This window comes from Parasteatoda tepidariorum, chromosome 11, assembly GCF_982258835.1.
Source record: "Parasteatoda tepidariorum strain Cologne lab strain chromosome 11, Ptep-v5.0, whole genome shotgun sequence".
Lineage (NCBI taxonomy): Eukaryota > Metazoa > Arthropoda > Arachnida > Araneae > Theridiidae > Parasteatoda > Parasteatoda tepidariorum.
The window spans coordinates 31631759-31644058 of record NC_141765.1 but is presented as its reverse complement, the minus strand read 5'-3'; the positions used below and the strand labels follow the sequence as shown (position 1 = coordinate 31644058).

The 12300-nt window shown below is 26.1% G+C and overlaps 1 protein-coding gene across 1 annotated transcript in view; it reads right to left on the bottom strand.

Moving 5' to 3' along the window:
- Positions 1–8690, bottom strand: part of LOC107448953 (serine/threonine-protein kinase 32C) — a 41511-nt gene extending 32821 nt beyond the window's left edge. Inside the window, exons 1-2 of the mRNA XM_016064329.4 lie at positions 7651–8690; positions 5322–5377 (exon numbers count right to left, since the gene is read on the bottom strand). Coding sequence (XP_015919815.2) covers positions 5322–5377; positions 7651–7729 — 135 coding nt within the window. The 5' untranslated portion in view covers positions 7730–8690. The remainder of the gene's footprint in view (positions 1–5321; positions 5378–7650) is intronic.
- Positions 8691–12300: the final 3610 nt, after the last annotated feature.

Sequence of the window (12300 nt, the reverse complement as noted above, 5' to 3'; positions counted from 1 at the left end):
GGATGACCTCAAATATGCTATTTAATAAGTGCATATGATATTTTAAGTTACGAAATCAGACACAAAAACATACTTTCTTTGAATAAACATACCTTTTTTAAAATGGATTAGGATTTCTGACCCCCAAAATATAGGGGGTAGCCGCATTCTGGAACCCACAGTTTAGTGAGGAGAGCTATCCAAAGTTTGGACACCGTAATGTTAATTTTACTTTCTGCGTATTTCGCCATATCTGGAGAACTTCTTAAGCGAATTAAAAAAAAATTGCACACAATTATCCAAAGATAATTTCATACAGAAAATTTTAGTAAATATTTATTATTTATCATTATTTTATTCAATAACTGTCGAAAACATTTTGAGCTGTGAAGTACACAATTTTTATATAATTTCAAAGCACGTAATTTTAAATGGCAAAATATAAATTTGAGCTAAATTCGTCAAATAGTTTATAAGAAGTCGAATTTCAAATATACGACTTTCTTAAGATTCGATTTCTCGGGAACTTATTAACCGATTTCGCTCAAATTTTACATTTTGTCATCTCAAATTACGTAATTTAAAATTATGTGAAAGAATGTAGACCTTACAATTCAAAATTTGAACCGCTGTTGCATTAATGCCTGTTACGCTAGAGCACTTTTCAAGTTTTAAATTATTTCATTTATTTATTTATTGAAAAATTACTTCTTTCAAGCTTTATTAAGTAGTTTTAAAGCAAACTCCGGCACCTAAGTATCGGCTTTTAATATTCAATCTCAGCGTATAGTAACTTTAATCATAAAATCATCTGCCTTCTCTTTTGTGTTTTAATGCTAACATTTTATGTGTGGTCTATCATGCAGACTCTTTAATTTAATCCTCTGAGACTTGAATGTTTAAAGAAGCAATACAGCTGACACTTTGTGAATTTTCTAAAAATTTCTGAAAAGAGTGAATCTTTTAAAACTGGTTTAATGTTAAAATATGTGAGTCACATTTTCGGAAAATGCCCCTATTTTGTTCAAGAGAGATTAAAGAATGTCTTCAAATGAGACTTGTTTTTACCAAAACATGACCATTGTCCATATCAATGAAGCAATAGAGCGGACGCTTCGCGAATTTTTAAAAATTTTTTAAAATGTGTGAATTTCTAAAAACTGGTTTCAAGTCAAGATATGGACGCTAATTTTTCTGAAAATGCTTCAGTTGTCCAAAAGTGCTCTGAAAATGTCTTTAATAATCATACGTTTTGAACATTTGGATTATTTTGTAACAACTGTTGGCAGAAATAATTTGAACACATAAAACTTTTAGAAAGATCTATGGGTCTATGGAGTAGATAAATTACTGTTTTCAGCAAAGAAGTGAGCACTACAGCAATATATCTATCTAGCTTCAACTGTTCTTTTTATGTCATTCCTTTAGCTAAATCTTTTTCTTAATTTATTATTATAAACGAAACGCTCTTTCTCACATTTTCCTTACTAATCACATCCTGTATTTTAATCTATTTTTAGTTCAAGTATACATTAATTAACATTTTAATGTTTATCCCTGTAACTAAGCATGAGAAATCTAAATTGATAAATTTCCCTTGACCTTTTTAATCAACTAAGTATAATTACTAAGATTTCCTTTATTCCCTAAAACGAAATATTTTACCGATTTACTTTGCCAGATATTCCCTAACTTTTATTGAAGAGCACAACGATTTTCTGTCACTTGAATGACTGTTCTCTCTCCAAGAATTATTAAATAAATATTGTGTAATCTTTCCCTGCTCTTAATACCTGTTTTTATCCTTCCTTATATATATATATATATATATATATATATATATATATATATATATATATATATATATATATATATATATATATATATATATATATATATATATATATATATATATATATATATATATATATATATATATATATATATATATATATATATATATATATATATATATATATATATATATATATGCGAGATAATATATTGTGATTGAATATTTGAATATTATCTCGCTCCCACGATATGTATGAGCGAGGATCATTTTTGGGATTAAGAATGATTTATAAAAAAATAGTTGACTAACTAAATTTAATTTATTAACTTGATTTTTAAGACAACTTTAATGGTGGGAAGGAGGGCGGAATTTTCACAATTTTATTTACTGTAAAGAACTGTCCATAAACTTTTCCATCTGTGTTTATAAGTAATCGACTTAATAAGTTCCATATTTATAATGTCAAATATGCTCAATGACAAATGATCAAATGAATGAGCGCATAGCGTAGAAGTGAAAATAACTATCCACTCAAACCTTTACTGTTGTTCTCATTTATATAAACAAAGACCTTCATTGGTAATTTTGTTTTTGTATTCTCTGAAGTTATCAGTAGATGACTGCATAAATCATGAATTTGAAAATACTTTTTACATTTAAAGATTAATTTTTACATTTAAAAATAAATTTTTACATTAAAAAAACTAATTGACACTTAAAAATTAATGATGTTGGTGAGAGGTATTTTACCTATAACCTTTATTAAAACAGAATAACTTCAGAAAAATGGCAAACTCATAATTCCACATTAAATTTTTTATTTTTATTTTGCTGTTGAATGTTCCAGGAAAAACTGAGAGTCACAAAATCTTACATATAGTCTCGTATGGTATAAACAAAATAGCAACTAAGATTTTGGCAAGATACTCCAACCTTTCAATGTAAAAAGCCAATGTAAAAAATAGTAATATCCCATGATTCTAAATATAGGGGAAAATAAATTATTATCACTTTATTTGAAATGAGCCTTGCCATATGGCAAGCCAAATTAGCCTACCTCATGAAACCTAACATTAATATTTCAATTAATTTGGTGAAAGAAGTGAACCCCAGACCCATTTCTACACTAATAGGAGAGCAATTTAAAAAATAGAAAACTTGAAAATAGTTTTTAATACTTGGTTATGCTTGACCTTCAATTCATTAACTTCCTTATTTATTAAGAATTAAGTAAAAATATAAATTTAGGGAAAAAATTGGGATTAAAAAATATAGGAAATACGTTATGCCTATAATGATATGACAACATTCTTAACTCTATTTAATTGAGATCTAAGAAACGGTGTAGAAATGTATACAGGATGTTTCGTATTCACATCCTTTCATACATATTGAAGTCGAAGTATTAGGGTCATAAATTACTATTTATGCAAATTAGGAAAAAACAAAAACGTTTACTAAACCTGACGAATCATTAATTGACAATTCGAGATTAATAGCATCAAAACAAGTTTTATTACCAGCGGAAAGAGAAATTATTTGAACGACAACCATTAAAGATATCTTTATACTCCATACCGAAAGATAAAAGGCTTTTAAGATTTATTATACTACTTAACTTGCAACTTGCTACCCAAATTGAATATGTTAAGAGTTGTGATTGCGTAACATCCTGTAATTATGAATAAAATACTATTTATTAAAATAACGATGTTTAAAATTCAATTCATAATATAAATCTAATCATATTTTGTATTTCGATTTGTAATTAAAAAGGTTGCTTTGCTTTATTCTTAAGCATTGCTTTCTTTTCCCTTTTTTGAATATTAAAATAAAGATTGATTTCTTTAAAACTTATTTTGTTTTTCGTATATTATTTTTTTTTGTTTGATTGTTCACTGAAATCAAATTTTTCGCATTTAGTGAGTGCCAATATTTATTTAGGGATTTTCTGTGTGTAGAATATTGAAAATGCATAGAAAAATAAAAACATTATAAATGATTTTCCTGGCACTAATAACAAAATATTGAAATTAGATAGTTTCTTCAACGATCAGCATCTATAGTGCTATGAGCATATGATAAATATTTCAAGAAGGATGCGACGTATAATCTATAATCATAATGTATTAATCTCTTAGTGTTTTGATCTGTCAAGAAAAAGGAACGGAAAAGTCATAAAATAATTTATTTATCCAAGACAAATTTGTCTGAGCATGGTATTTATCACTTAAAACTACATATTCCAAGCGTAACAAAGGAAGTGTTTCTTCCAGTGTTTTTTTTTCACAAAAAATGCACATAACACTGATAAAAAAGTATTGTGTAAACTACTACTTAATAATAAAGTTTACTGTATTTCCGGCGTTATGGGGATTCCAAGAAGCTCGCTGATTTTTACCGAAGGGCTTCAGTAAAGATTTGGGTAAAACTATCAGTAAACATGATATGTGATAATATTTAGTAAATATCGTAAAATTTGTTAATTTTATCATGATACCTAATTCAGACAATTTATTCGGTTCAATTTGCTTTTCAGCTTAGTACTTTTCGTTCGCGCAATGTGTAGAACTATAATTTTAGAATTTCCCGTAAATTGTTACCATCTCAACGAAAATGGGTTTAAATACCGTTTGTAAATATATATATATATATATATATATATATATATATATATATATATTTCACCAGGGATGTCATTACCAAACAAAACAGTATGGAAATTTTACTCCGGTTACATAATCTGGTTTACTTAATTTAACCGATTTACCTTATAATTTTTTTTAAATCTCAAAATAAGTTGATTCCCTCTTAAAATAGAAATTTTAAATGTCACATAATGATTTAAGAGAAAGCATTAGGTTGATTTATTTTTTTGTAGGTCAGCGATTTAATTTTTCTGGGTATTAATACCATTATCCAAGTAATTTTTTCTGAATGTTTACTTAAAATTTACAAATGAAAATTCATTGTTGAAATTCAGATTACGAATCTTGACTTTTAATCATATTAATAAATAGATAATGAATGTTTAAATAACGAAAAGAAAATGAATAGATAGGCTCTGTTTCGACTAATAGTTAACTGAATTCGAAAAAAATTAGGATAGTGTGTTTTTAAAGATTTTTTTTTGTTTGTTCTTTTTTTAGAAAAAATGGAGCTTAAAGCTTTCATAAATCAAAAAAAAAAATTACGTATATATATATATATATATATATATATATATATATATATATATATATATATATATATATATATATATATATATATATATATATATATATATATATATATATATATATATATATATATATATATATATATATATATATATATATATATATATATATATATATATATATATTGTTGCAATTTTATGACATGTTCTCTGTTTTTACTTAAGCTTTCGTCACAACTTGAACAAAATAACCTGTTTAGCACTGAATTTTAGGACATTCGCCTTGAAAGCCTAAGAAAGTTTTTGTATTCTGCCAAACAATAATAAACAAATTCTGTTAGTTTTCTTAACAAAATAATTCCAACTTACTTTTCCAAAACTTCCTTTGCCAATAGCTCTTAATATTTGAAAATCATCCAAAGTAACTGAAAATGAAGAAAGTAAATTTCTAACATTGTTTTCAGAGTTATCTGGTTAAAAGTAATAAGTTCAAAGTGATTTAACTTTAACAAATAAAATCTTTGCGACAAGTTATAGTGATAAACCTCATCTTTTCTAAAGTGATATTGTTACATCAAACTGTATCTTATTTTTGTTTCGAGATAGGTTTCAACATGGTTTTTCACATGGCTTGAAAACCATGCACATGGAGTGATCCATATGGAATGAACATTGGAGTATCAATGAAACATCTTTTGGTCTGCATGGAAGTCATGGTGTTTTTCTTAAAATAATCTCGTCTGAATAGTTTGAAAAAGTAGCTTATTATTAAACCCTCCCCTCAATGACGAAAATTTAACTATATTGTAAACGTATTTCCCCTTTATTATTTCAAAACTTACTGAGGTCAATCCGATTAAGTTTGAACTTAATACGGTGCCAAGATCAGACTCTGTTGGATGAAGAAATGCATATTTTGGTTAAAAATGAAATCAATTTCGATCAAATGTTCGATTTTTTAAACCCTTTAAAATTAGTTCTTCAAACAAAAATTAATAATTAAGTAGTTGATAATATTTAGCTTGTAAGACATAGTTTGATAGCTAAACTTCAGAAAGCATGTAACGAAATCAAGACTGCGAAATATTTTAATACGTTTACACGTTTCTCGTAAGTGTAAAATTTCCCCCTTTGATGATTTTCTCTATAATTTAAGCAGTTTGTACTTTTAAGTACCGCTTTACACACGTACCTCTTAGTAATTTCAGTTTTACGCAAGATTTCTCTTTGGAATTTTTTATTTATTGCTACGGGTCTGCGCGAGATGCATTTAGAGTTGAAACGTACGAATTTAAAAATAATTTTATAAATTAGTTGATGCAGTCATGTGATAATAACTTAATTATGATTAAAATAAAAAATTGTTTGTCATTTCTCTCACAGAATACCTTTAAAAACTTTGTTTTAAATTATAAAATTTTCATTATAAAATTTTTATTATAAAAATAATTATGATTACTTAAATAATTAAAATAAAAATGCAGTATTTTTTAAACTTTATTTAATCTTGAAATTCCCAGGCACTATTTCAGTAGACCTTTTCCTAATAAGTAATAATTAAACTACGACATGCTCTTTGCCATCTTCCACCAATTTTTTTTTTTTTTTACATTTTGTGTTTCTAGCTTTCATTCTTGGTAAAATTGGCTAAGCATTGAATCTATGATACCGTGCAATTTTACTGCAACCTTCACCAGATATTAGATTGAGCAATGTTCGTGCTCAAGCAGTATCATATTATTGTGTAATCAAATTTAGGAACAATTATTTTATACTATAGTTTGCTTCAGTTTCACACTGGATTAAATTTCTTGTTCAGTTCAACATTTTTGGTGTTCAAGCTGAACCAGAGTATTTTGTACTCTAGTTTAGGAACAATTATTTTGCACGATTGTATAATTCAATTTTATAGAGTATTAAGTGTCCTTTTCAACGATGATTCAATTCAAGCTAAACCATAGTATTGTGTAATTAAATTTAAGAACAATTCGCTTGCGTGATCGTATGGTCCAATTTTGTTTAGTATTAAATTTCTTGTCCAACAATGGCTTTTTTTTAAGTTGAACCATAGTATTGTGCAATGAAGTTTAAGAACAATTCATTTGCACGCACTGTAAAAAAATCCGGATTAAGTACGGTAATAAGTACCTACACTCAGGGTGCCGGTACTTTTTACCGTAATATCTATTTTTACCGAAACATGTTACGGAACAAAAAAACGAGCTTTACAGTAATTCTTACAGTAATAATTACTGTAAAATCCCTGAAATACTTTAAATAATTATTTCTGTAAAAATTACGATATAATATTTTACGTTAAAAATGGATTTTGCGACAAAATGGATTTTACAAGGTTTCACCAAAGCACTGGCACTCTATATTTTAATTTGATCCGTAATTTTTAACAGCGTGGTTTGATTTAGCACCGTATTAAAGTTTTAACAAATACCAACGATTTTACTGTTCAACACACTTCAAAATTAAATTTATTGGACTGAAGGTATTACAGTTAGGCCAACAGATTTATGGCGCCTGTTTTGTTTTTCGAACAGACTTGACTGCTTGACTAACAGCGATGGCAAATTTTAAATCAACAGAAATTTTACAATGCTGCTTATCAAAATATGAGGCTGTGAATATTGATATGTTAGTATTTTTGGTAATTGTCTTTAAATTAGAATAAACTTTAACAACTTACCTGGTTTTGCTCCTGATTCATCGATCTGTGTAATACTGAATTTCTTTTTCTTCTTTTTGCATGACTGTCCCATTCCCATAATTCATTACTTTCAAAGAAACTTTACAGATTCATACCTTTTCTACAGTTTCAAATCTTAACTTAATCACAGATTACCGTTTTATAAATGAATCTGTTACGATATATTTTTGCACCAATTTTATTTTTAATATATATACGACTTTTTTATAATTATATTATATATTCTTAAATATACAGAGTTAGACTATTTAAAAGAAGTAACTAACAACATTCAAAAATTGAGCAAACTTATGAAACAATAATATTTGAAACTATTTTAATTGATTTCTGGTCTTAGTAAAATTTTATTAAATATAGTTAAAATTAAACAAATAAATGAATTTCTTCACAAGAGTAAGAGGTTAAAAATTAAAAGAAAAGCTGTTTTTATCAAAACTTATTTCATATAAAATATATAGCTAGAATACAATAAAATATTTTTCAAGGGATGTTTTTAAAAATAAAATAATTATCACACTTTAGGTTCGGTTATTTTACATGAAACAAGTATGCTACTCTTTTATAAAACAACAGGGAAAAAATAAGAACTACAATTTCTTTGAGATATTCAATTTTGTTCGAGTTTTAAAATTCAACCTGGAAGCTATAAATTCACAAATCACTTCCAATAAAAAACGGAACACGATTTCAAAAAAATAAATTCTAAAATGTCAAAACATTTCCACGTGCATTTTCACGTTGCATCATTACGACGACAAACCAAAACAGCCATCTCAACTATACTACTGCTTTTCACTAAAAGGAAATTGATTTAGGGAACCCAGATACCAACGGATATCCGGAAAGATAGACTATTCGCATCCTCTAACATTCCATAACCATTTATCTACCATAATGTGCAGGTACTGGTCACAATTTACATTTCAATGTCAAGACCAAACATAAAAAGATATTTTTTTTCGAAGAATGGCACTTTGCTTACATCTTTCTCTTATTATTCGTGATCTCTTAGTTAAAATATATATATATGAGCATGCGCCTGAATTTCGATTTTTCGGTCCGACGGAAGAGGGTAAAGCATGATTTTCTATCTATAAGAAATTTATTCTATTATGGATGTACATTGCAAGCGAGACTAATGACGGATGTTCTAATTTGATTCTTTTATCTGAAAAAGATTTTGTCACGAAAAGGAAGGATAAATGAGTATAGCTATTTACAAGAATTAGTGTAATAGGATTTGCGGTTAAAAGCTTAAAAACTTGGAATTTATGTTAGGAAAGAGCTTACTTGACTAGTTAATATATAAAAATATAAGTTTAATTTTTCGCATAGCAAAACTTATAAATATTTTTTTTATGTTCTTGGAGCAATATTGAAATATTGTGCTTGATATGAAAAATGAGTTTATTAGAAAATTGAGTTTATAGAATTGAGTATTTGGAGAAGTGTTGGAATTTAGTTAATAGTTGCTTGTTTATTTTAGTTTTTCCAAACTTTTTTTCACATTTCATTTTATAAAAAAACTAAATTTTGCTTTGTAAGGAATTTTATCACTAAGTAATTTAAACTTTTACAGATATTTTGAATAATTTCCCAGTAAGGGGTGAGGTGTTATTAAAATATCTCAACCCAAAGTTTAAGAAATATCAACTTTAACAAGAATTAATTTATACACTGAGAAAAAAAAAGTACGATCAAAAATGCCAGAACGTAGTAAAATGTATCGCCATTCTAGTTCTATGAGAACACCAAAAAGGTCGGTAATTTTTACTGAAGCACATTGCTATTGATTTTTTTTTAAATTAACCATAATATAGTGCTATTATATGTGATAAAATTTGGTAAATGTGGCAAAATTTGGTATTTTTATCATGATACATGGCAATCATTTATTTGGTTAAATTTATTTCTCAATTTTGTAGTTTTTATTAAATGTTCGGTAATAAGGACTATAATTTTGAAAGCCAGAATTAACAGTAAACCGTTACAATATGAGCGTAAAAGTTAAATGAAGGCTTTAAATACCATATATTTGGGTTATTATTACCAGAATTGTGGTTATTTTTTACTAGTAATGTCATTACCATACTGTACGGTTATTTAATAAGATTTTTTTCTGTGTGTATTAAAGTACGTTTCAACTTAAAAATTATCAGTTTGTAGCAAATTTACAAGATATTATGGTTGATAATATTAAAAATATATTTGGTAGTGTGAAAGTTCCTTCAGTTAATTTAATTATTCATTCCAGATATAAATTCATTCATATATCCAGTAACACGCTTGTTAAAACAGAACGACCCTAAAGCTTATAATCAAAAATTAAAGCAGTTTCAGACATTTCAAATGGTACTAATTTTCTAAAACGAGGGATTTAAACGCACTATAATGATGCTTTTTGAAGCATGATATCTTTAAAATTTACAGCTATATGGAAAAATTACTAGGAAAAAGCGAAATGCACATTAAAAATAGCGTTTCAAATTATAATTGGGAGGGAATTTGCAAAAAAAATTAAAACATTTTTATCACACAGTTTATTTAAATTTATAAGTAATGAAGAGATTGAATGGAGTTCTCTTAGATTAGAGCTTTCTTCTTTTATCAAATACAGTTTGAATAAGTTTTTATAAGTTTTTTTAAGGTCTTAATAAAATCTGCATTCGATTGTATTAGTTCTAGTTTAAGTAATCATAATTTATGTTTGTATAAAATATCAAAGTGCAAAACAATATGTAATGCATGCAAAAAAAAATGCTTCCTAGGCTATTTACTGTCTGATACTATTAGAAGGTTAATATTTACCATTTATAAATGATTTTCTTGATTTCTCTTCGTGAAACTTTTCTTCTATCTCTTAGAGATATTTCTAGGAATCAAGCAATCAGTGGAAATCCAGGAAATAAGGCTTATTCTAAGTCCTACTAAAGCTTAGTTGACCGAAATAAATCAATGAAAAAACCATGAAGCATAATACTTTAGATACCAATGTAAGTAAAAAGCAGCAAATAAACGCAAAAATAAAATTTATATTAACAAATGTAAAGATTAAGCAATATTCTGAGATTTTTTCATTAAATGTTATCTAATGTAGAATTATTTTTAATAATAATTATCGATGTTTAGAAAGTTATGTACGAATAAATGAATGAGTCTTAAAAAACGTATTGGAGACATTATCGTATTTTAGTTCATTTTTTAAAATCTTTTTTAACATACACTTTTTTGTAACTTTGCATGAATACAAATGTATCTATCTCTATATATTTGTAAAAACAACGAAAGTGTTGATGTATAACATTATATATTTTTTAAATTATTTAAATTTTTCATAGCGAAGTAATGCAGAGTTATCTCTCTTTGATTGTTTTCAAGCAAAAGTACTGCATTAAATGAAACAAACATGCATACAAACTTATTTTTTTGATTACTTTGATGAAAATTTCAAATAAATTCCTGATTAAAATCGTAAAACTAAAATGTATTTTAGAAAATCATTTTCAATTCAAACCCCTAAAATGTAATATTTTAGTAACTTCATAATAATACTTAAATATAAATGCATATTTTATAAATCTAAAAAAAAAAGCAATGAAATTTGTGTATAGAAAGTTTACAAAATTGCAACTGCATTTTTCTAAATTAATAAAACATTTTATGGAAGTAATGCTCAGTTTTTTCTTTAATTATTTTGAAGCAAGACAAAAATGTGTTTTTTAAGTATGTTAAAGTAATTTTTTTTGGTTTCGAAAGTTTTTTAAGATAAGTTTTGTTAACTTGTGAGGTATTGGGACAGTGATAAAGTTTCTTTTGGTACTCTCTGTACCTCACTACAGTGTTTAAGAAGAAGTTAAATAGATCTTACTCAATTGCCTACATAAAATAAAAAATATATATTTTAAGTTTAACAGAAATTAATAACAAAAATTAGCAATGAAATAAATTTTGAAATTAATAATAACAATAATTAATAAAAATTAAGAATAAAATTGCAAAGATAAATTAAATTGAGAATAGGTTTTCAAAACTTTATTGTTTTCTAAAAAAAAGTTACTTGTTTGTAAAGAATAAATGTTAATTAAAGTTTTTTTCTATTAATAGATGAGTTATCAGTTTAGTTTTAATTATTAATTTTATTATTATTTAATCGTTTGTTTAAGAGACAAAGCATACATTTAAATTTCTGAGAATTGCTTTCCTTTCCCATCAAATAGACTTTGCTTTCGATTGTCTGAATCAAGATATGTTTGCTTTTCCGAAAGTGAGGCTTGTCTTTAAAAGTTTTGGATAGAAGTTAGGTTAGCAATTCAACGTAATTTACAGTTTTTTCTTTCAGCCCATTTTAAAACAAACAAAAAAATGCCAACCTAATATACTTAAATTTTTCTAATAATTTATAGCTGGTAATAATAAATTAATCACTGAGAAGGAATAATATAATTTAAGGAAAAAAATTTCAAAGCAAAGATTTACGATTATAATCCATTGCTGATAAAAATTTCAGTGCGGAAAGTCGCTATTAGTAATGAAAACATCGAAGTTACTAAATTTAATGAATCCTTATTCTAAGCTTCAAATATTTTTTTAAAAATATTATTAAGACATTGTATAAGCGAGTTAAATAAA